Below are 24,616 nucleotides of genomic sequence, written 5' to 3' on the forward strand. Positions count from 1 at the left end.
TCCACCTTCCCAGTACGCCCGGTGCACACATGCTCAGGCCTTGCTGAGTGCCTATACAGCTTCACTCCAGGGCAGGCCTATTCGGTGCGCGGCCTAGTGGGCACTCGTTCCCCAAAGGTCGAATTCTTGACGCAGTGTTGAGTTCCCTCGATAGGGAACGTCTCGGGTTATGACTATAACCCTTGTTCCCTGAGAAGGGAATGAGACACTGCGTCGTTCTGCCACACCCCTTAAGGCCTTTGAGCGTCTTGCTTCATCGCGAGGCTAGTGTGTGTTGTGACAGCGTCACTTTTATACTTCCGGGTATGCTCAATTGCGTTGCTGAAAAGGTCAGCCTGGGAGATAGAAAAGTGTCAGGAACAGTTGTATGTATTATTTGTGTGATTTGTTTTACAGGGCTCAAGCCTTGAAAAGTCTTCTTATTCTTTGCACTTTTGGGGCCCTTAACATGCTCAAAAACTCTTGAAACTTTGCACACAGGTCAGACTCCACGGCCATCAGGGCTGGGCTGAAGCTGGTATCCGGGCTTGGCAGGGGGGCTCGACAGCGACCCTTGAACGGGGTCTGAAAACTTGGTCCATAAATCAAACACGCTTGCATGTAATAATATGAAACTCAATACACATATAGATCTCATCGGGGCGAACAACGTTTATGCTCTAAGTTTTACAGTATGTAACCGAGACGTTACTGATTGACGGTCTTCTAAATTTGTATTTTTGATTTTTTTTTAAGAAATGTGTATACAGACTGTGAGATCACTGATTTTGCCTGAGAAGAATGTTGTTGTGTTTCTCTTTATGATTTTATATATTATTTATTGTAAATTAAAAGAACTTAAAAGTCAAGTCTCTCTCTCTTTTGACTGCGTTTGTTGCTCTTTTTCATAATTACAATGAATGGGGACTTAGATGCAAAGGCATTATGACATTTTCGAAAGCTTAGGGCAAGTAAAACATGCAGGATAACTGAGTCTATTCACATGCAAGAAAACACTGATGTGTTGTAGGGGGGGATGCCATCACTCATTTGTTATCTTGCTTGATTGTGCAAGATTGTTCCATGTCACTTGCTGGCCATGAGCTGTTTTGTGAGATTGCCCAGCCAGCACAGGTATGTGCTTAGAGGATTTTGTACCCTCTCTGATTAACTCTCCGTCACTTATTCTATCTTTATTCATTAGATATTCATTAGTACTCTGAACAGCTGGACCCAGACTATATTGTTATGATTTCTATGAAACTTACTTTTAAAATTTTCAAAGCTTTGTAAAGTATCAAAATATGGAGACTGAATATTTGTATTTATTGTTTATTTTAAAATTTATGTTCATTTACAGACACATTAAAATGATCAACTTCCTATATTTAAATCAACATGCATGTAAAAAAACATTCAGACACCTGTGCCTCCATGACACGGAAACTAGCAGAGCGTGGAGATATTAGTCGGAGCGCACAAAGGGACCGTTGTTTGATCAAACATCCTCACCATTATAGAACACAGCAGCACACATCGATGCAGATAGAGAGATGAGCAACACATGTAAGTTTACCTTTATTTCTTTATCATGAGTCTTTAACTTGTTCAGTTGTTTGTTGTTCACTTAATTTACTACTGTAATTTCAAAAATATGTTGTAAATGTCTGTTACTTACAAGATTTGCTTTAACTGGAGATATTTTAAATAATAATAAAAAATGTTATAACAAATTTAAATTGTTTTATCAAAACTGTGGAATCTAACTACATCTTAAATAGATTTAACTTTATCTTAAAGTGGATAAATGAGCTACATAATAGTTGAATACTTTCATAAAATATACATTTAAACTAGATCAAGTTTATTTAAATTTAAATAAACTGGACAAGTAAATGCGAGTAGTGCTTTCCATGCCAGCACTTGGCATTGGACAGTTGCAAGGGTGTTCCGAGTGATTACAATGGTGACCCTGATTTCAAGTACATGTTTCTGGACCAACATCTTGTTTGATCCTGGAACAAAATTCCAATCAATTAATCAGATTTAAGGGGTCAAGTTTACCGTTTATGTCAAGTTTAGGCTCACAACCAGGGTTAAGTGTTTCTACATCAGTATTATTCACCAATCATTTCCCTCTGATTTTAGGGAAGTTGTGGGTAGGGATAGGTTTATGGGTGGGTATAGGGTTAAGACTAAATTTTTGGACAGGAATGTTGTTCCAGCATCACCAAAATGTTGCGGTGACCTGATTACAATAGAGCCAACTCCCATGTCCAGTTCTGTTGCCAAGATATGGCTTTTGCATGTTGCTAAGGTGTGGCTAGACAGTTGTCCAGGTGATATTTCCAGATCGGTGGGCTGCCTAAATCAAACAAGCCAACCCCCATGTCTCTATAAACTTTGTACTCTCCTTGGATTATAAAAGCCATAGCACAACTCTCCTCTCAAAATATCAAAATATTTGGCACCTCATTCATGGTTGTATGACAGAATTTACGAGAAGTATTCAGGAAAATAGTAATATGCTTTGTTTAACAAACTATTGATGCATATTTTATTGACACCATCTTTTTTTAGCGGAAGATCTCCTGATCATCTATGAGGCGGAGGCAGAGCAGTGGGCATCGTACCTGCGCTTCCAGCTGACAGGCCCAATCCCTGAGACTGGTATTTGTTGTTATGATATTGCTATGGTGACCAGTCGCCAGGATGACTTCTTGAGATTGGGAAAGTACAAATGTAAGCTGCTTATCCTGTCGCGTGGCATGCTGGAGGGGCTATGCCAGCTCCGGCGGTTCTTTCTGGCTCGTGTCTTGCGACCGGAGACCCGTGTGGTAATTCTCCTGTGTGGGGTGGAGAGCCTGGATCCTCTGCTGGAGCTAGTTCCAGTGAAGGGGGAGAAGTGCCTCCAGATCTCCAGCGAACAGGACCCCCAGGACTATCGATTGGCTGTAGCAGAGATTGTACACAGAGGTGAGGTAAAGGTCTTTTTGGAAGTTGCGGGGCTGTCCCTGTAGTAAAAAGTAGCATAAGTCACTCTGAATAATTAATAGTAAATGAATAAATGTGTCCTTCAAAGGACCTCAATCATCTCAGAGGAAAATCTTAAAAGGTAATGCTCTGCCACTGACACTCTCACTAGTAAATCTACTGTGACTTTGTGGCATTTTGAGGCATTCAGAAGCTTGATGCGTGACATAAGGAGGTCTGATTTAGAAAGGGGTTAATCAGGTTTACATTTTTCTGCTATAATTGGTGGTCCTGGAGACCGTAATTATGGAATAGTGCGTGGATAGGTCCAGAGATAGACCTGTTCTTGGCACATGTTAGACTATCCCTCTTTGATTATCCCTCCGCTGAAAGGGAATTACTATCATCCCTTAACTACACCATGGTCTGCAGTTCTTTTGAGAATAATGTAGTTGACACAATTACGAACTGGGCATATATACAGTACAGACAGCCCATGGTTGTTTAATGTACATTTTTACTTTTGTCTATCTCAGCCAATTTGAATGTACTGTTAGAGTATGACATTTCAGACAGTGAGATTAAATTTAAATCTTTATGACTAGGAATTGCAGGGCGTGTTACACACAGTTCCTTACTTGATAGTACTACCCAAGTGGAACACATCTCTCAGGAGGTTACTATTCATGAACGTCAAACGATTTTGTTATTATTGATTCTGAAATCCCTTCTCCAGCAGTGAAAAGTTTGCCACGTGTTGATATGAAAACACTGTACTGTACTATCCACTGAGTGAGAAGTGGTGAGAGCAATTGTATTTACCCCTTTTTTTAAATCAGTGTTTCTTGTGTAAAGGAGACGAGAGTTTCACCACATGTAATGCCTGCACAGCTGCCTGAAGCTCCATCTTAAAACAGTTATGCAAATTAACAGCTATCCAATAAAGAATAAAGTGGTTGGTTTCAACATATTACTCATAAAATACTGTATAGCCTTAAACATCTTTCAGATTATAATGACATAAATGCAGCGATGTGCCCGTTCACTGTTCTTTTACAGTTTGATGCTGATAGATGCTTCAGCACAGGACAAACAATATGCAAATGCGTGCACTTCCTCATGCGTCAAACTCAGTAGTTATCACTAAATATGTAAATTTTGATCACCACCTCTGGGAGTAATTTACCTTGCTGTTAAAATGGTCCCTTTGCAATGAGGTAAACATTCTCTTTAGCAGTTCTTATTGTTAGATCCTTTTAAAAGTAATAGTAACAGTAGCAACAAATGCTTTTGAAAAAATATGTAATATGTACATTTTAAAACAATTCCTCTGATAACAGGAATGGTACATTAATTTTACAATGTACTTAAGTACATGCAAGTTTTCAATGGTTATTGAGAAAAAATATATATTTATAGATGGGTAACACTTTATAATAAGTATACAGTAATAAAGTACTCACAAATTAATAATTTGTAAATTATTAGTTTAATTAATTCATAGTTTATATTTTGTATACTCTAAATTGTAAATATAATCATATAATTAGCCTATATATAAATTGTGGTTTTTCCTAACCCTAACACTAACCCTAACTGATGCCAAATTATAACAATGAGATATCATTGTATTTGTATGTATTTTTCTGCCACATGTACATTTACTTATAGTACATTTGCAAAGTCACAAAACTGACAGCATTATTAGGGCTGTCAAGCAATTAACATTCTTCAAAATAAATGTAAAAAAAAAACATAATTTACAATTTGGGAGAAACTACCCACAAAATATGAAATTATTGTTCTTGTTTTTAATAAAATTATACTCTTAATAAGAAATTAAAACTGCCAGTATGTCTAAATGAGGAAGTTATTGATTTTTTTTTCACAGTGGCAGATTAAGGCCACGTTTACACAAAGCCGAGTATTTAGAGAAACAAATATTTTCCCCCTCTCCGTTTTCAATAATAACACCATGCACACACCTGCTTAAATACGCAGTCAAGCGCCATCATATCTATGCCAAACCTATGGGCGGCAGTGTAGGGAGAACGATAAAGCCATGCAAGCCAATCAGAATCCTCAGAATCAACAAGAGACAACCTAAAACGCCGTTTCTCCCAGTTGACATGACAACACATAACCAGCATTTCCAGAAATCTCCACTTTGGCCAGAGTTTTTAGAAATAATCGTTTTCTGTGATAAAAACAGGGTTTTCGTGTAAATGAGAGGCCAAACCGCAGGGAAATATCTGCGTTTTCCCTTCGTGTAAACGGGGTCTAAGACTCTTTGGTGCCCCTGGGCACTGACACAATATTCAGTACATGCATTAACGAGAACCGTCAATGGAGCACTGAAACGAGGGAACTTATATACACTGACAAACAAGGAGAACTAATTAGACCACAGCTGAACTACATGAATAATCAAATGACTAATAAACGGTGACAAATTAACTAAGTTAGGTGGGGAGGCTGTGAAAACAGAAATCAAATACAAAAGGTGTGTTCAACATCGGCTCATAAACTTATAATCATATAAACTGTCAAGAGATTAGAGCGGTCACTCTGTCACTGAAAACGTATCTCCCATATCTAAAAGGCCACCACGTCCTGGTCCGGGCGGTCAACATAGCAATGGTGTCCTCCATAAATCACCAGGGTGGTCTCAGGTCGAACAAACTGCACACCATGGCCAAGAGTCTCGTTCTATGGGCTCAGCACAACCTGCACTCGCTGAGGCCGGCACACATGCTAGGCATGGTTCTTCAAGTTGGTGAAGCAATGGAAACCGCCCTATGGCCGATACCACTGAGGAGAGATCTCCTCACACAGGCAAACGGGAAAATCTGTACTACCGTTCAGAGCACAGATTATTTCTTTTGCAGCTCTTCCCTCACCAGAGGAAGAAAGAAACGTGAATCTACTCTGCCTTGTCAACGTGAATCTACTCTGCCTTGTTAGGGCTGCTTTGGGCGGCCGCACCAAGGGGCTCGCTGTCACAAAGCAGAGATTATCGCATTGTCATTGCTCTTTTTTCCCCCCCAATCCCCCTAAACCTGGTCCTGAATGAACTCAAACTACAGTTCTAATATATATATATATATATATATATTATAAAGGAATTGACTCTTTTTTTTAGGCCCATACCTTGGTTCCCTATACGAAGCTCGTCACTGGACTGGCTTCTATTAACTTTACTTCTCTATGGGCCTCAGGCATCCTACCCTGGGCTATAGTATTATAGTACTTTTATAGTATTATCGGCGTAGTTTTAAGCATGCGCGGCATTTTGAAGTGGGTTCCCAAACCTTAAGCTAGCCTTGCGCAATACGAGAGACCTCTCGAAAGGGAACGTCTCGGTTACTAGCGTAACCTCGTTTCCCTGAGATGAGGGAACGAGTATTGCGTAACCCGCCGTGCTTCTGTGCTTCGATCAGGGGATCGCTTCAGTTGATTTAAACATGGTTGCCTATGGCAGAATGAATGTTATAAAGACATAAGCCATGCCTGTTCTGGCAGGCTCTGACACTCCAGGGTACTAATCAGCCTGATTGGTTCACACGCGTGAGCCGCCTCTTCATAGGCTCGGCCAGTTGCCGCAGCACAGCCAAAGACTACGCTTAGACGTCTGCTGTGCATCTACAGTACACTGCTTTAAAAAATTGACTTCAATATTCTTGAGAAAATGACTTTACATAGCGTAAGCTAGCCTTACGCAATACTTGTTCCCTCATCTTAGGGACCCGAGGATACGTTAGTAACCGAGACAGTCCTGAAAATTTACGGGTGTGAGTTTGGTTATAGAATGCTTTTGTCACTCATGTAAATAACCGAACTGTGTGAGAACATAACTGTATTAAAGCAGCACTTTGCAGGATTTCCGTTTTTGTCAAACTGTGACCCCTAGTGTCGCTGTGGAGTACTTGTACTGTCTTAAATAGCACTCACGCAGAGATGTCTCTACACTCACGGCCTGATCCCCTCCCCCTGTATGCTGCCCTACAAAGTCTAAGTACAGTAACTACGCAAACAAAGAAACAGAGAAAAAGGCCTTTAAAGTTTTTATACCAGCCAGGCAAACATGTTATGGGTAGATTATGTGGTAATGTATCTCCAAAACGGGACATAACTTAACCCAGATATTTTTTCACAAGACAGAACACGTCATAAAGCCCATTACAAGTTTTAACTCATTTTTGACCAAATATGTATTTACTGCGCTTTGCTTTTGTAGGGCAGTATATCGGTACCTGTTCAGTAGGATGGAAGCTGTTATGAGTGGAAATAAGGTGTGGCCCCTTTAAGAGCTGCGCCCTGTTGAACTGTTAGCAGTCTTTATTGTATGCACATCGAACACCACATGTATCCGGCGCCGGGTTATTTCTGTTTGATGCTCATTTTAGCAGATTGATCTGGCTGAAAAGCAATTCGTTGCATCGCAAGACCTGATATCACGCGGCACTTCCTGATGCTGCGGCCAGTGGCCCGCCGGCTCAAAGTTGCAAATGTGTTTTTTTCTGCTCACAGGCAACAGGGGGGGCGAGACATCCAACATTCAACCTGAAAATAGTTATATAACTATTGCAATATCTCCGAAGATAATCAGTTAAGGTAAAAAAAAAAAAAAAAACTGCATAATGCTGCTTTAAGGATTCAAATACAGGACGGACAATCATATTCTGCTACTGTGTGAACGTGGCCTATTTGTATATAGCCCATCGCTATATTAACAATGTAGAGACTACAATATAAACTTATGAATAAACGAACACTTTGCAAATGATTTGTAAGTACTTTATCACTGTATACTTATTGTAAAGTGTTAGGTATTTTTTACTACATTTATAATGGAATTTTTTTTACCCCCATATAATGGAAGTCAGTGGTCAATGGTAACCAAAACTGTTAACATGCTTCAAAAAGTCTTATTTTGTGTACCATAGAAGAAAGAAAGTCATACAGGTTTAGAAGGACACAAACTTTTGATGAAGCTTAATTTTTCAGTGAACTATCCCAATTGTTACATTTTAGCAGGGACATGGATATTGGCAGCAGTTTTAAATTAACAAGGTAAAACACAACACAGATAATACTTAACCAACAACTAACTGAGTGTAACCTTTGGCTAAATATTAAAGAAACCCGACTACACCACCAAGGTTATTTCTCCACCCAGGAAAATAAAATAAATACTCCAAAAAGAATTAAACCAAAAGGATTGCATTAAAGAGACCTAACTTTCCAAAAGTATACAAAATTTATTTCACACACACACACACACACACACACACACACACACACACACACACACACACACACACACAAAACATTAATTCTAAAACGTCCTAAAAATGGATCTCTTACACTGTTTACAAATTAAATACCTGCAGTTGATAAGAGTCCGTAATAAACCCACTTTATTACCCACTTTATTTTTAAACCCACTTTATTTTTCTCTCTTCTCCCAGGGAGTCCTGGCCAAGACCGGCGGCCAAAAGTTTTCAAAAATATATGAAAGACAGGACAAAGGTTATATACTACACTACAAATATATATACACTATTCCTATTAAAACAAAAATAAGACATTATACTTAAAAATACAACTTAAAAGGCACCTAGCCAAAAGCAATTACACTATTCAGTCAGAGTTGACTTTAAAATGTTTTAAAAGTAGGTGGAAGTGATTCTATATTTAAAGTGTTTTGGAGTTCATTTCAGAACTTTGGTGCCTATGATGAGAAAGCTTTTTTTTGTATCTAGCTCTGTTCTAGTTGATGGAATAAATAATAGTATTTTTTGACAACCTTTTCTTTTAAACACTTTTATGGGTAAGTAATGTATAGCAAATCAAGTATGGTAACAAAAGACAATTTATCATCCAACCAAATACCTAGGTATTTGTAGGAAGTCACTCTCTCTATTTGAGTACCACTTTTTGTTGAAATAGTGAAATCCATATGAGAATGTTAGTCTATTAAGCTTCAGTATCACAGTTCACAAAAGCATTCACATGTGGATATACACTGGCAAAGAAACTTGCCATACCAACAAAAGAAACCAAGAAAAAAAGAAACCAACAAAAAAGGGAAAAGATTAAATGAACAATCAAAATGGGACAATTATTTAAATCACAACTAATATTATTTAAAATCGATCAAGCTGCTTGGACCAGACTACCGGGGTGTTAGTTTAATATAATAGCCCAAAAGACAAAAATGGAGGTCCTCCAAGTATTCCTTCCACCGTCCGACGACATCCCCAGTTGAGGTCAACAGCTGCCCACCCTTACTGTAAACAGCATTGGTAGGGGACTGTTTCCCTCTCCTGAGGCGCCGGACAGTTTGCCAGAATCTCTGTATGACCGGTCCCTGTATGACCGAAGCAGGAGCTTGGTTCGCATTGTGGGACAGTTTGCAGCCGAGTGTGATGCCGGTACCGTGGTGTGGCAGATACACGGGAAGAAGGCTGGATCCAAACGCAGTGTACAGGCTTTATTTAGACAAACTACATACGTAGACAAAGACTCAGATACATGACTCAAAAGCTCGAGCGATTAACGCCAACAACACACGTACAACAACTCACAAACTAAGACAGAAACACAGGGCTTAAATAATCAGAAAAGCAAACTTAACAAGGTAACAAGGGGGCGTGGACAATAGGAAACACCTGGAAAACTCAATAGACAGGGAACCACTAATAACACAAAGACAAAAATACAAAAAACAACAAAAAGTTCAGGTGGGCGGTGAGGGGGAGGGACGGAAGGCCAGGCCCGTGCAGGGGAACGGGACCAGGAGGTAGCCAAGGCGAGCTTGGGCCGCAGAGCGTGGGCGGAGCAAGACGAGGCGAAGGCCAGGGCGGAGCAGGACGAGGCGACGGCCAGGGCGGAGCAGTTACTATAAAGATGCTGGCTTGTAAACGTGAGGTACGCGATCTTTAAACGTTTGAAAAAAATAAAGCCCATGAAACTATATTCATACGACATGCTAAAATACATGCCAATGTACTTGGGATGAAGACATTTCACATGCAACGCTGGCAGTCTGCCCAAGATGTGAGAAGTCCTTCCTTCTGCAGTGTTTGGGGGGTATCGCTTGTCAACAAATGCAAGCGTAAATTCCCTGGTTTAACCATGACAGATTTTACGACAGTAGTATAAGACAATCCTGTTTTCCAACTGTAGGGGGACCCTGTGAGCAGAGAGAAATTTCAAAAGTAACAATATAGCTGCGAGCAGCGATGGCGGGCCCAAGCCGGTGGCACCGCAACCCCGGTTCCTTTAGTTACCTAAAGGCACCGGGGTGGCGGTGTCGCAGGCTTTGGCCCTTTCATGATTAAATGATTAAATGTTAAAACAGCTTGCCATACTCTATCTGTCATTTCGACTACTCACAATTACATTACAGATATCTATTAAATGATAATACAAACTATCCAAAATGAAATTACGACTAGTCAGAAAGACGTTGATATCTACAATGTTAGTTCCGGATAGGCAAACTTAGCTTTTAAATGTTGAAAGGGCTTGCCATACAGGGACGTAAGCTCAGAGAGAGGCTCACCATATTCAATCCAAAATATCTGACTTCCCCTTGGTCCGAGCTAATGACTATGAATTAGAAAGTTGTCCGGCTTGAGGAGTAAAATCTATATACGATTTTTGTAACTGTAGATAAAACTAACAACCCCACTTTTGTCAAAAGGTGGCGCTATTTAGTCCCTGCACCATGCCCGTTTCTGAAACTTTGCACATGTCTACTGGCTAATAAATGTGTCTGTTGAGTTTCATGCATTTTGAAGCATGCTAAGGGTCTCAAAAGCATCCTAAAAGCATCCTAAAAGAAGGGTAAAGTTTGATGCGTTGCCACGGCAACAGTTTAAAAGATATCAAGAATCCATTCACAGGTCTACATCTGCCGTATGTTTACATTATACAGATGAAGTTTGGAGCAAATCGGGTAAAAATAAAAGGGTGAGTTCAAAGCATTTTGAAAGTTACACATTTCCTGCTACCAGTTGGTGGCGCTATAACTTTGACTCACAATAGTCACATCCATGTGATCGTCCTCTTACAGCGAACACACTGCTGAAGTTTCATCAAGATCAGTTAATGTATGCTGAAGTTATAATACACTTCCTGTTTCACATTTCTCGCCATAATTTCGTTTCCTCGCCATGGCCAAACCGTTCGAGATATCAAAAATCCCGTCGCAAACTTTCCTCCTCAATGCCTTGACTTCATGCTGACCGAGTTTCCTGCCATGTGTTTGAATTCTCTAGGAGGATTATTGCACATTCCATTGCGAGCGTTTTACAAACAAACCTCAATAGCCGACTTCCTGTTGGGCTGGGGTAAAAGTAAGAGTGTGAGGTAGAAATGAAACGATGAGATCAACATGTGTACCGAGTTTCATATTATTACATGCAAGCGTGTTTGATTTATGGACCAAGTTTTCGGACCCCGTTCCAGGGGGCGCTGTCTAGCCCCCCTGCCACACCCAGGTACCATCTTCAGCCCGGCTCTGAGGGCTGTGGGATATGACCTTTGTGCAAAGTTTCAAGAGTTTTCAAACCCGTTAAGGGCCCCAAAAGCCGATAAGAGTCTCAAAATCATCAAAAAAAAAGAATTTTAAAGTTTGATGCATTGCCACAGCAACAGTATCAAAGATATCAAGAATCCATTCACAGGTCTTCATCTGCTATGTGTTTACATTATACAGATTAAGTTTGAAGCAAATCGGGTAAAAAGAAGAGGGTGATTTCAAAGCATTTTGAAAGTGACACAGTTCCTGCTGCCAGTTGGTGGCGCTATAACTTTGACTCACAATAGTCACATCCATGTGATCGTCCTCTTACAGCGAACAAACTGCTGAAGTTTCATCAAGATCAGTTAATGTATGCTGAAGTTCTGACACACTTCCTGTTTCACGATTCTCGCCATTATTTCGTTTCCTCGCCACGGCCAAACCGTTCGAGATATCAAAAATCCCCACACAAACTTTCATCCTCAATGTCTTGACTTCACGCTGACCGAGTTTCGTGCTGTGTGTTTGAATTCTCTAGGAGGAGTATTGCACATTCCATTGCGAGTGTTTTATGAACAACCCTAAATAACCGACTTCCTGTTGGGCTGGGGTAAAAAGTAATAGTTTGAGGTATATATGAACGATGAGATCTATATGTGCACCGAGTTTCATATTATTACATGCAAGCGTGTTTGATTTATGGACCAAGTTTTCGGACCCCGTTCCAGGGGGCGCTGTCTAGCCCCCCTGCCACGCCCGGGTACCATCTTCAGCCCGGCCCTGATGGCCGCGGATTCTGACCCGTGTGCAAAGTTTCAAGAGTTTTTGAGCATGTTAAGGGCCCCAAAAGTGCCCGAATAGTCGTATAAATAATAATAATAATAATAAATATAGCTGCGAGCAGCGATGGCGGGCCCAAGCCGGTGGCACCGCAACCCCGGTTCCTTTAGTTACCTAAATGCACCCGGGTGGCGATGCCGAAGGCTTTGGCCCTTTTATGATTAAATGTTAAAACGGCTTGCCATACTCTGTCATTTCGACTAGTCACAATTATGTTACAGATATCTTAAATGATAATACAAACTATCCAAAATGTAATTACGAATAGACAGAAAGACGTTGTTGATATCTACAATGTTAATTCCGGACAGGCAAACTTAGCTTTTAAATGTTAAAAGGGCTTGCCATACAGGGACGTAGGCTCAGAGAGAGGCTCACCATATTCAAACCAAAATATCTGACTTCCTCTTGGTCCGAGCTAATGACTATGTATTAGAAAGTTGTCCGGCTTGAGGAGTACAATGTATATAGCGATTTTTGTAACTGTAGATAAAACTAACAACCCCACTTTTGTCAAAAGGTGGCGCTATTTAGTCCTTGCACTATGCCCGTTTCTGAAACTTTGCACATGTCTACTGGCTAATAAATGTGATGTATCTGTTGAGTTTCAAGCAATTTCAATTTCAATTTCAATTTGACTGTTGAAAAGAAGTGCGCCGATTAGATACTCAGGATCGGTATCGGCTCTGACACTGCCATCTTTGACGAGGCTGATTCAAATTCTATATTGTGCATATATACTATTCTATGTTAGGCACAAAGGCACAAAAACTTTCTAAAGTACCATAAAGATTTTGTGTACTGTATTATTAGTGTTCTGAAGCTATTATGTGATATAGAAATTAATATTTAAGTCATTAAATTCAAGATCACAAACTTTTCCCTCTCTGCGCCTGTCAGTCATTCTCCATTCAGCATTCAAACAGCACGTCACATTCGGTTACAGTCAATGATGAAACGATCTTCAAGATGATTGAATGTTAATCCTATTATACTGGATCTTTAAGATAAAGGTCTAAAGGTCTATATTTTCGAATGAAGAAACTTTTTCTTGCTGGACTGTAACTTAACCGTGTTACTTTCTACCGGGTGTCGGACGCTGTCGGTTAGATCACAACACTAGAGTCAGAGCACTATAATTGTTCTTCACGCACACAGTAACTGAAATTTAAAACCTTTAAAAGAAAAGGCTCAATATATTGCATAGATAGATAATGTATAATACACTGTTCATAAATATGTATTTCCTTTGTGCTTTGAACTTTTCAATACGGACTCACTGCGCTGTAACTTCATGTGGCTTCAAGCACATCATTCTCCGCTCGGGATGCACATAAGTGCTTTGTGCTGCACCGTATTGGAGCCGTAATATCATAATGCAGTGACGTAATGACAGATTATTAATTGCCTTTCAATTATATGTTGCTGCGTCATTAAACATCTGTCCTATGCATTTCAAACATTTATAGCAGCCATGGCTATATTTTTTTATGATTTTTGTTATCTTGTTTTTCATGAATGTATTTTTCAAAAATAAGAGCAATGTGTATTATCTATTATTAATATGGTTTATAATAGCATTTTTGTCATAGATTATGACAAAGTAATCATATGATCCACCAGCGAGGAACCAGCAGAACAGAGTGAACATTCTTTCTGTTTAGTTCAATCCTACTTAATAGGAATTTATTTAAAATGCTCGCTCTACTCCACACCATTAATGTCTTGTGCGGACATCCGTATTTCGACTTTCGGTTTTAAGTAAGCGATTTAAAAGCTCCCAAGTCCCAGCGGAGTCACACGTTGATTAACCGGTGGGAATATACACAATAGGCCTACCTGATATTGAACACAAGAGGGCAGTATAGCACTACGTATGACTCAGATTATTATTTTTTTATGAATTTTACAACAATTCTGGCTGTTTTTGAACGTAAACATAATTCTTAAATGAAAAAAGGAAAAATTGGGGAAGTTATAATATTTGTATAATTTAATTTAGAAACAAATGATGTATAATTACATTTTTAGAAGATATGAGGCTTTTAGTGTTTACTTTTTTGACATTACTTTAATCTTTTGCCATAGTTGCACATGTCTACTGGCTAATAAATGTGATGTATCTGTTGAGTTTCAAGCAATTTCAAGCATGCTAAGAGTCCCAAAAGCATCAAAAAAGAATGTTAAAGTTTGATTCGTTGCCACGGCAACAGTATCAAAGATATCAAAAATTCATTCACAGGTCTACATCTGCCGTGTATTTACATTATACAGATGAAGTTTGAAGCAAATCGGTTAAAAATAAGAGAGTGGTTTCAAAGCATTTTGAAAGTGACACACTTCCTGCTGCCAGTTGGTGGCGCTATAATTTTGACTCACAATAGTCACATCCATGTGATCGGTCTCTTACAGCGAAAACACTGCTGAAGTTTCATCAAGATCAGTTAATGTATGCTGAAGTTATAACACACATCCTGTTTCATGTTTTTCGCCATAATTTTGTTTCCTCGCCACGGCCAAACCGTTCGAGATATAAAAAATCCCTTGGCACCTTTTCATCCTTAATGTCTTGACTTCACGCTGATCGAGTTTTGTCGAATTTGGTTCAGTGCTCTAGGAGCAATACTTTAAATTCCATTGCATGTGTTTTAAACACAACCCTAAATAGCCGTCTTCCTGTTGGGCTGGGGTAAAAAGTAAGAGTGTGAAGTAGGCTATATATGAAACGATGAGATCTATATGTGTACCAAGTTTCATATTATTACATGCAAGTGTGTTTGATTTATGGACCAAATTTTCAGACCAAGTTTATTGACCAAGTTAATCTGATTAATAAACTAATTATATAAAACTATTGTCAATGCACTACAATTAAACTAGTTATATGTCTTTACTTATAAAAAACAAAAATAAAAACTTATTTAAAAAATACCAGGCTTGAGAAATGTATTTTCTTTATGCAGGTCATACACACAGCAGTGAAATGGTTAAGCCCCCTCCCCCTGCACACACACACACACAGGCACACACACACACACACACAGACAGCCAAAGACAGCCAAAGACAGCCAAAGACACAGAGACATGTAGGCTCAGAGTGACCATATTCAAACAAAAATATCTGAGTTTCTGTGGGTCCTAGCTAATAAGTGTAAATTAGAAAGTTGTCCGGCTCGAGGAGTACAATATACATACCAATTTTTGTAACTCTAGTTAAAACTAACAACCCCACTTTTGTCAAAAGGTGGCGCTACTGAGCCCTCACCACGCCCGTTTCTGAAACTTTGCACATGTCTACTGGCTAATAAATGTGATGTGTCTGTCGAGTTTCATGCATTTTGAAGCATGCTAAGGGTCTCAAAAGCATCCTAAAAGCATCCTAAAAGAAGGGTAAAGTTTGATGGGTCGCCACGGCAACAGTTTCAAAGATATCAAGAATCCATTCACAGGTCTACATCTGCCGTATGTTTACATTATACATATGAAGTTTGAAGCAAATCGGGTAAAAATAAAAGGGTGATATCAAAGCATTTTGAAAGTGACACACTTCCTGCTGCCAGTTGGTGGCGCTATAACTTTGACTCACAATAGTCACATCCATGTGATCGTCCTCTTTCAGCGAACACACTGCTGAAGTTTCATCAAGATCGGTTGATGTGTGCTGAAGTTATGATACACTTCCTGTTTCACGTTTCTCGCCATGATTTTGTTTCCTCGCCTCGGCCAAACCGTTCGAGATATCAAAAATCCCCTCGCAAACTTTCATCCTCAATGTCTTGACTTCACGCTGACCGAGTTTCGTCGAATTTGGATCAAAGCTCTAGGAGGAGTATTAAAAATTCCATTGCGAGTGTTTTACGAACAACCCTAAATAGCCGACTTCCTGTTGGGCTGGGGTAAAAAGTAAAAGCACGAGGTATAGATGAAACGATGAGATCAACATGTGTACCGAGTTTCATATTATTACATGCAAGCGTGTTTGATTTATGGACCAAGTGTTCGGACCCCGTTCCAGGGGGCGCTGTCTAGCCCCCCTGCCACGCCCGGGTACCATCTTCAGCCCGGCCCTGATGGCCGCGGGTTCTGACCCGTGTGCAAAGTTTCAAGAGTTTTTGAGCATGTTAAGGGCCCCAAAAGTGCCCGAATAGTCGTATAAATAATAATAATAATAATAATCGTTAGGAAAACAATAGGGCCTTCGCCCTTTCAGGGCTTGGGCCCTAAATATAGCTGCGAGCAGCGATGGCGGGCCCAAGCCGGTGGCACCGCAACCCCGGTTCCTTTAGTTACCTAAAGGCACCCGGGTGGCGGTGCCGAAGGCTTTGGCCCTTTCATGATTAAATGTTAAAACGGCTTGCCATACTCTGTCATTTCGACTAGTCAAAATTATGTTACAGATATCTTAAATGATAATACAAACTATCCAAAATGTAATTACGAATAGACAGAAAGACGTTGTTGATATCTACAATGTTAATTCCGGATAGGCAAACTTAGCTTTTAAATGTTAAAAGGGCTTGCCATACAGGGATGTAGGCTCAGAGAGAGGCTCACCATATTCAAACCAAAATATCTGACTTCCTCTTGGTCCGAGCTAATGACTATGTAATAGAAAGTTGTCCGGCTTGAGGAGTAAAATGTATATACCGATTTTTGTAACTGTAGATAAAACTAACAACCCCACTTTTGTCAAAAGGTGGCGCTATTTAGTCCTTGCACCATGCCCGTTTCTGAAACTTTGCACGTCTACTGGCTAATAAATGTGATGTATCTGTTGAGTTTCAAGCAATTTCAATTTCAATTTGACTGTTGAAAAGAAGTGCGCCGATTAGATACTCAGGATCGGTATCGGCTCTGACACTGCCATCTTTGACGAGGCTGATTCAAATTCTATATTGTGCATATACTATTCTATGTAAGGCACAAAGGCACAAAAACTTTCTAAAGTACCATAAAGTTTTTGTGTACTGTATTATAAGTGTTCTGAAGCTATTATGTGATATAGAAATTAATATTTAAGTCATTAAATTCAAGAACACGTAAACTTTTCCCTCTCTGCGCCTGTCAGTCATTCTCCATTCAGCATTCAAACAGCACGTCGCATTCGGTTACAGTCAATGATGAAACGATCTTCAAGATGATTCAATGTTAATCCTATTATACTGGGTCTTTAAGATAAAGGTCTAAAGGTCTATATTTTCGAATGAAGAAACTTTTTCTTGCTGGACTTTATTGCTGTAACTTAATCGTGTTACTTTCTACCGGGTGTCAGACGCTGTCGGTTAGATCACAACACTAGAGTCAGAGCACTATAATTGTTCTTCACGCACACAGTAACTGAAATTTAAAACCTTTAAAAGAAAAGGCTCAATAAACTATTGCATAGATATATAATGTATAATACACTGTTCATAAATATGTATTTCCTTTGTGCTTTGAACTTTTCAATACGGACTCAATGCGCTGTAACTTCATGTGGCTTCAAGCACATCATTCTCCGCTCGGGATGCACATAAGTGCTTTGTGCTGCACCGTATTAGAGCCGTAATATCATAATGCAGTGACGTAATGACAGATTATTAATTGCCTTTCAATTATATGTTGCTGCGTCATTAAACATCTGTCCTATGCATTTCAAACATTTATAGCAGCCATGGCTATATCTTTTTATGATTTTTGTTATCTTGTTTTTCATGAATGTATTTTTTAAAAATAAGAGCAATGTGTATTATCTATTATTAATATAGTTTATAATAGCATTTTTGTCATAGATTATGACAAAGTAATCATATGATCCACCAGCGAGGAACCAGCAGAACAGAGTGAACATTCTTTCTGTTTAGTTCAATCCTACTTAATAGGAATTTATTTAAAATGCTCGCTCTACTCCACACCATTAATGTCTTGTGCGGACATCCGTATTTTGACTTTCGGTTTTAAGTAAGCGATTTAAAAGCTCCCAAGTCCCAGCGGAGTCACACGTTGATTAACCGGTGGGAATATACACAATAGGCTTACCTGATATTGAACACAAGAGGGCAGTATAGCACTACGTATGACTCAGATTATTATTTTTTTCTGAATTTTACAACAATTCTGGCTGTTTTTGAACGTAAACATAATTCTTAAATGAAAAAAGGGAAAAATTGGGGAAGTTATAATATTTGTATAATTTAATTTAGAAACAAATGATGTATAATTACATTTTTAGAAGATATGAGGCTTTTAGTGTTTACTTTTTTCACATTACTTTAATCTTTTGCCATAGTTGCACATGTCTACTGGCTAATAAATGTGATGTATCTGTTGAGTTTCAAGCAATTTCAAGCATGCTAAGAGTCCCAAAAGCATCAAAAAAGAATGTTAAAGTTTGTTTCGTTGCCACGGCAACAGTATCAAAGATATCAAAAATTCATTCACAGGTCTACATCTGCCGTGTATTTACATTATACAGATGAAGTTTGAAGCAAATCGGTTAAAAATAAGAGAGTGATTTCAAAGCATTTTGAAAGTGACACACTTCCTGCTGCCAGTTGGTGGCGCTATAACTTTGACTCACAATAGTCACATCCATGTGATCGGTCTCTTACAGCGAAAACACTGCTGAAGTTTCATCAAGATCAGTTAATGTATGCTGAAGTTATAACACACATCCTGTTTCATGTTTCTCGCCATGATTTCGTTTCCTCGCCACGGCCAAACCGTTCGAGGTATCAAAAATCCTGTGGCACTTTTCATCCTTAATGTCTTGACTTCACGCTGATCGAGTTTCGTCGAATTTGGTTCAGTGCTCTAGGAGCAATAATTTAAATTCCATTGCATGTGTTTTAAACACAACCCTAAATAGCCGACTTCCTGTTGGGCTGGGGTAAAAAGTAAGAGTGTGAAGTATATATGAAACGATGAGATCTATATGTGTACCAAGTTTCATATTATTACAAGCAAGTGTGTTTGATTTATGGACCAAATTTTCAGACCAAGTTTATTGACCAAGTTAATCTGATTAATAAACTAATTATATAAAACTATTGTCAATTCACTACAATTAAACTAGTTATATGCCTTTACTTATAAAAAATAAAAATAAAAACTTATTTAAAAAATACCAGGCTTGAGAAATGTATTTTCTTTATGCAGGTCATACACACAGCAGTGAAATGGTTAAGCCCCCTCCCCCTGCACACACACACACACACACACAGACAGCCAGCCAGTCAGTCAGCCAGCCAGCCAAAGACACAGAGACACAGACACATGTAGGCTCAGAGTGGCCATATTCAAACAAAAATATCTGACTTTCTGTGGGTCCTAGCTAATAAGTGTCAATTAGAAAGTTGTCCGGCTCGAGGAGTACAATATACATACCAATTTTTGTAACTCTAGTTAAAACTAACAACCCCACTTTTGTCAAAAGGTGGCGCTACTGAGCCCTCACCACGCCCGTTTCTGAAACTTTGCACATGTCTACTGGCTAATAAATGTGATGTGTCTGTCGAGTTTCATGCATTTTGAAGCATGCTAAGGGTCTCAAAAGCATCCAAAAAGCATCCTAAAAGAAGGGTAAAGTTTGATGCGTCGCCACGGCAACAGTTTCAAAGATATTAAGAATCCATTCACAGGTCTACATCTGCCGTATGTTTACATTATACATATGAAGTTTGAAGCAAATCGGGTAAAAATAAAAGGGTGATATCAAAGCATTTTGAAAGTGACACACTTCCTGCTGCCAGTTGGTGGCGCTATAACTTTGACTCACAATAGTCACATCCATGTGATCGTCCTCTTACAGCGAACACACTGCTGAAGTTTCATCAAGATCAGTTAATGTATGCTGAAGTTATAACACACTTCCTGGTTCACGTTTCTCGTCATGATTTCGTTTCCTCGCCACGGCCAAACCGTTCGAGATATCAAAAATCCCCTCGCAAACTTTCATCCTCAATGTCTTGACTTCATGCTGACCGAGTTTTGTCGAATTTGGATCAAAGCTCTAGGAGGAGTATTTAACATTCCATTGCGAGCGTTTTACAAACAAACCTCAATAGCCGACTTCCTGTTGGGCTGGGGTAAAAAGTAAAAGCGCGAGGTATAGATGAAACTATGAGATCAACATGTGCACCGAGTTTCATATTATTATATACAAACGTGTTTGAGTTATGGACCAAGTGTTCGGACCCCGTTCCAGGGGGCGCTGACGAGCCGCCCTGCCACGCCCGGGTACCAGCTTCAGCCCGGCTCTGATGGCCGCGGGTTCTGACCCATGTGCAAAGTTTCAAGAGTTTTCGAGCACGTTAAGGGCCCCAAAAATGCCCAAAAGGTTACAAAATAATAATAAATATAGCTGCGAGCAGCGATGAAGGGCCCAAGCCGGTGGCACCGCAACCCCGGTTCCTTAGTTACCTAAAAGCACCAGGGTGGCCATGCCACTGGCTTTGGCCCTTCATCGCGGATCACAGCTAGCTATATATATATAAATATATATATACTGTATATACATATATATATGAAGCCGGTGGCACCGCCACCCTGGTGCCTTTAGGTTTATTGTGCACGACATGCAAAATGTAACCCTGCTTTGACTGATGCAAGCTCTTCAGCACAGTTTATAGTAAGAAAGAATATAGTAAGAAAGAAAAGTAAGCTGTTACTCTGAGATGGTTTGGGAAACAAACATTCATCATGTCGCATTGGTTTTAGTTACTTGTCCTCGAACAGAGCCCTAATCTGTTTATATTTCAGTTACACATTCTACATTGATTAAAAAAGAAAAATCAAATGTGTTTTTAATTCATACAGAAATAAAATATTTATAATTCAGCTGAGAATAAAGTTAGTTCAAATTTTAAGAAAAAACAAATATGATCTGAAATATAGCACATTCATTTTTAAATTCATTCAGGTTCAATTACCAAAAATACAATCTTAATTTAATTTAATTTAAAGCAAATAATAAATCTAAAATATATGGGTTATATGCATATTTTGTAAAAAAAGAAAAGAAAAAAAAAGAAAGAAAGATATATATCCAAAAACACAAGGCCTTAAACTTTAACAAGGGTGCAACTCATCACTACAACAAACATAGTCACACACACAAGTCAAGTCACTTACATTTTAGATGCAATATTGACTTTTTAGATGCAATATTGACTTTTTTCTGTTTCAGCAGAGAAAATAGTTAAACAAAGATCACAGCGACCCATCGCGCATCTCAAAGCAATGTGTTTTCTCATTACTGAATGATTCAGCATTTTGAATCCATGACTCGTTCATTAAGACGGTCATCTGGCGACACCTTATGGTGATTTAGGGTTATGTTTAAAAGTATCGTTCTTTACAGCGATTTTTAATTGACTCCTGTTAAACCAATCTCGTAACATTATTGTGTAACCGATTTAATTTGATCAGCCTTACCTAGGGTAACAGCCCTATAGTGTCTTATTATTCTAAATTATTGAATTTATTGATCAAATTTACTAATGAAAAATGAAGCATACATTTATTAAGACTAGGCTGCCCTGCAGATATTAGGCTACAATATGCAGATTTAAATATACCATTTATCAAATAATCTGTTTATTTTTAGGTTACACATTACATTGTTTAAAAAATAAAAATCAAATGTGACCCGCTCTGGCGAAATGAGTCGGAAGTTGCAACCTTCCATTTTAAGATATGGGCCGATTATATGGAAAAACCATGAAATAACAAAAAAAAAATATATATATTTTTTTTTTTTGCTAATTTCAAAGAACAGACATTCAAAAATAATCTCACAGGGTTTCGTAGTCGAGATAATTGAGTAAAGGTATTTAAATAACGATTAAAGTTGTCAAAGCTTTAAATTCGCTGAAATAAACATTGCTCTTCTCAACTCCCCTCGTCACCTCTGAGCATTTCCCGGGTATCCCCTGAAACGTTGAACTCACTGGAGGCTTCTAACCTAAACTGCGTGAGTATATTTATCTGCAAGAAGAATATAGCCTATGTAAGGCTGTAACGATCGCGACACTCAGATCCACGAACCTGTGTCGCGGTGTGAGAAGACAGAATCACGACACCGACACGTCCCTTCAACTCCCGAAGTTATCCTTCACGTCCAGACCCAATGCTAGCTACAACATCTTTAAATTACTATTAGTATTATTTGAAGTTAACATTATAAAATACGTAGACTTACACCACAAAACTTAAATTATTACTAAATTTTTTAAAATTGGGCAATTTCAGCATTATGGAGGAGATCCAATTCCCAGATAATTAAATATTTTAATAAATTGGCCTATGTGAACCACACTGCACAAACCAAAAGTAATACTCACCGGATGAAGAAGGGTTGACTCTCTCCAGAACATAAAATCTTTATTTTATTTTCCGTGTTCGCATTTATGAAGAAAAACAATCCGAACGTGACCGTTCTCTGGAAGCAGCACTAAAACTTTCACATAGCTTAAACATGCAAGCACAAAGCCTTTCTTTAAAGTAAATTTCGTTTTAAAATAATTATCTTAATTTAAATCAATGTTTCATCAACCAATTACTAGGATTTAATAATAAGAAATAAATTGCAGACAATAGGCTAGGCCTAATCACGACGCTGAGACGCGCGGCACGTGAACTGAAGCTTGTCTCATGAACCGAAAGTCAGCGTATAAGGTATCGTCACAGACATATATATTGAAATGTCTACTTTTAAAGACAACCATTCAAAATGAAAGAAGACAGACTGCTCTCTGCTTATGTGGGCTAATCCGTATGAAAACTGAATTTCTCTCTGACTCCTCTTCAATCTTTCTGATTTTAGAACATTTTTGTAAAAGTGACTTTTTAATTATTTATTTCAAAAAAATTAAAAATAAGTTGAGTTTCAGCCTCGTTAAATTGCATTTATATATGTTAATCTATTTGGTCAAATTAAGCTATATAAAATAAATAGTTTATCCCTTAAAATGCTATGGATTTTGAAAGATATCAAAAAAAAAAAAAAAAAAAAAAACGGGCAAAAAAAATTTTAAAAGCGATTTTCTTAGGTTTTCAATTGGAAAAAAAGGGCAGACGACCAGAATTCAAATCTGTATATCTTTACAACCATTCAAGGTATGACCAAGGTATCATTTGAAAGCTTACAGTGTCCTCTTTTCACTAATATCAAAATCTCAATTTTTAAATTTGGGTCACTGTGACTAATTTTGCTGGATCAGGTCGGTCACAAATGTGTTTTTTATTGTAGTATTATTTTATACAGAAATACATTATAATTATATATAATATACAAAATATAACCGTGGGCGCGATTAAACAGTGTTACAATAAAACTCAACATTGTGTTTTTTAAAAATAAATTCAAATAATACAAATCCCGAAATTGCGCTAATTTTAAAATTAAACTAAAACTCATGGCTGCACAAGCATTCATAACTGTGCGCGCCAACAGCGAGGAACCAGCAGAACAGAGTGAACGTTCATTCTGTTTAGTTCAATCCTACTTAATAGGAATTTATTTAAAATGCTTGCTCTACTCCACAACATTAATGTCTTGTGCGGATATCTGTATTTTGACTTTCGGTTTTAAGTAAGCGATTTAAAAGTTCCCGAGTCCCAGCGGAGTCACACGTTGATTAACCGGTGGGAATATACACAATAGGCCTAACTGATATTGAACACAAGAGGGCAGTATAGCACTACGTATGACTCAGATTATTTTTTCTTCTTCTGAATTTTACAACCTGGCTGTTTTTGAACGTAAACATAATTCTTAAATGAAAAAAGGGAAAAACTGCTTTAATTATAATATTTGTATAATTTAATTTAGAAACAAATGATGTATAATTACATTTTTAGAAGATATGAGGCTTTTAGTGTTTACTTTTTTGACATTACTTTAATCTTTTGCCAAAGTTGCACATGCCTACTGGCTAATAAATGTGATGTATCTGTCGAGCTATCTGTATCTATCTGTTTCAAGCAATTTCAAGCATGCTAAGAGTCCCAAAAGTATCAAAAAAGAATGTTAAAGTTTGATTTGTTGCCACAGCAACAGTATCAAAGATATCAAGAATCCATTCACAGGTCTACATCTGCTGTATTTTTACATTATACAGATGAAGTTTGAAGCCAATCGGTTAAAAATAAGAGGGTGATATCAAAGCATTTTGAAAGTGACACACTTCCTGCTGCCAGTTGGTGGCGCTATAACTTTGACTCACAATAGTCACATCCATGTAATCAGCCTCTTACAGTGAACACACTGCTGAAGTTTCATCAAGATCAGTTAATGTATGCTGAAGTTAT

General features: G+C 38.4%; 1 protein-coding gene across 2 annotated transcripts in view; it reads left to right on the forward strand.

Annotated features, from left to right (window-relative positions):
• Positions 1 to 1,343: 1,343 nt before the first annotated feature.
• LOC120477884 (B-cell scaffold protein with ankyrin repeats) overlaps positions 1,344 to 24,616 on the forward strand; it is a 105,882-nt gene continuing 82,609 nt past the window's right edge. Inside the window, exons 1-2 of one of the 2 annotated variants that reach the window (XM_089128342.1) lie at positions 1,344 to 1,545; positions 2,560 to 2,955. In XM_089128342.1, coding sequence (XP_088984468.1) covers positions 1,533 to 1,545; positions 2,560 to 2,955 — 409 coding nt within the window. In that variant the 5' untranslated portion in view covers positions 1,344 to 1,532. The remainder of the gene's footprint in view (positions 1,546 to 2,559; positions 2,956 to 24,616) is intronic. The other variant, XM_039669812.2, reaches the window with a different exon arrangement.

The sequence above is a fragment of the Pimephales promelas genome, chromosome 1 (genome assembly GCF_988280905.1).
Source record: "Pimephales promelas chromosome 1, fPimPro1.hap1.1, whole genome shotgun sequence".
Taxonomy (NCBI): Eukaryota; Metazoa; Chordata; class Actinopteri; order Cypriniformes; family Leuciscidae; genus Pimephales; species Pimephales promelas.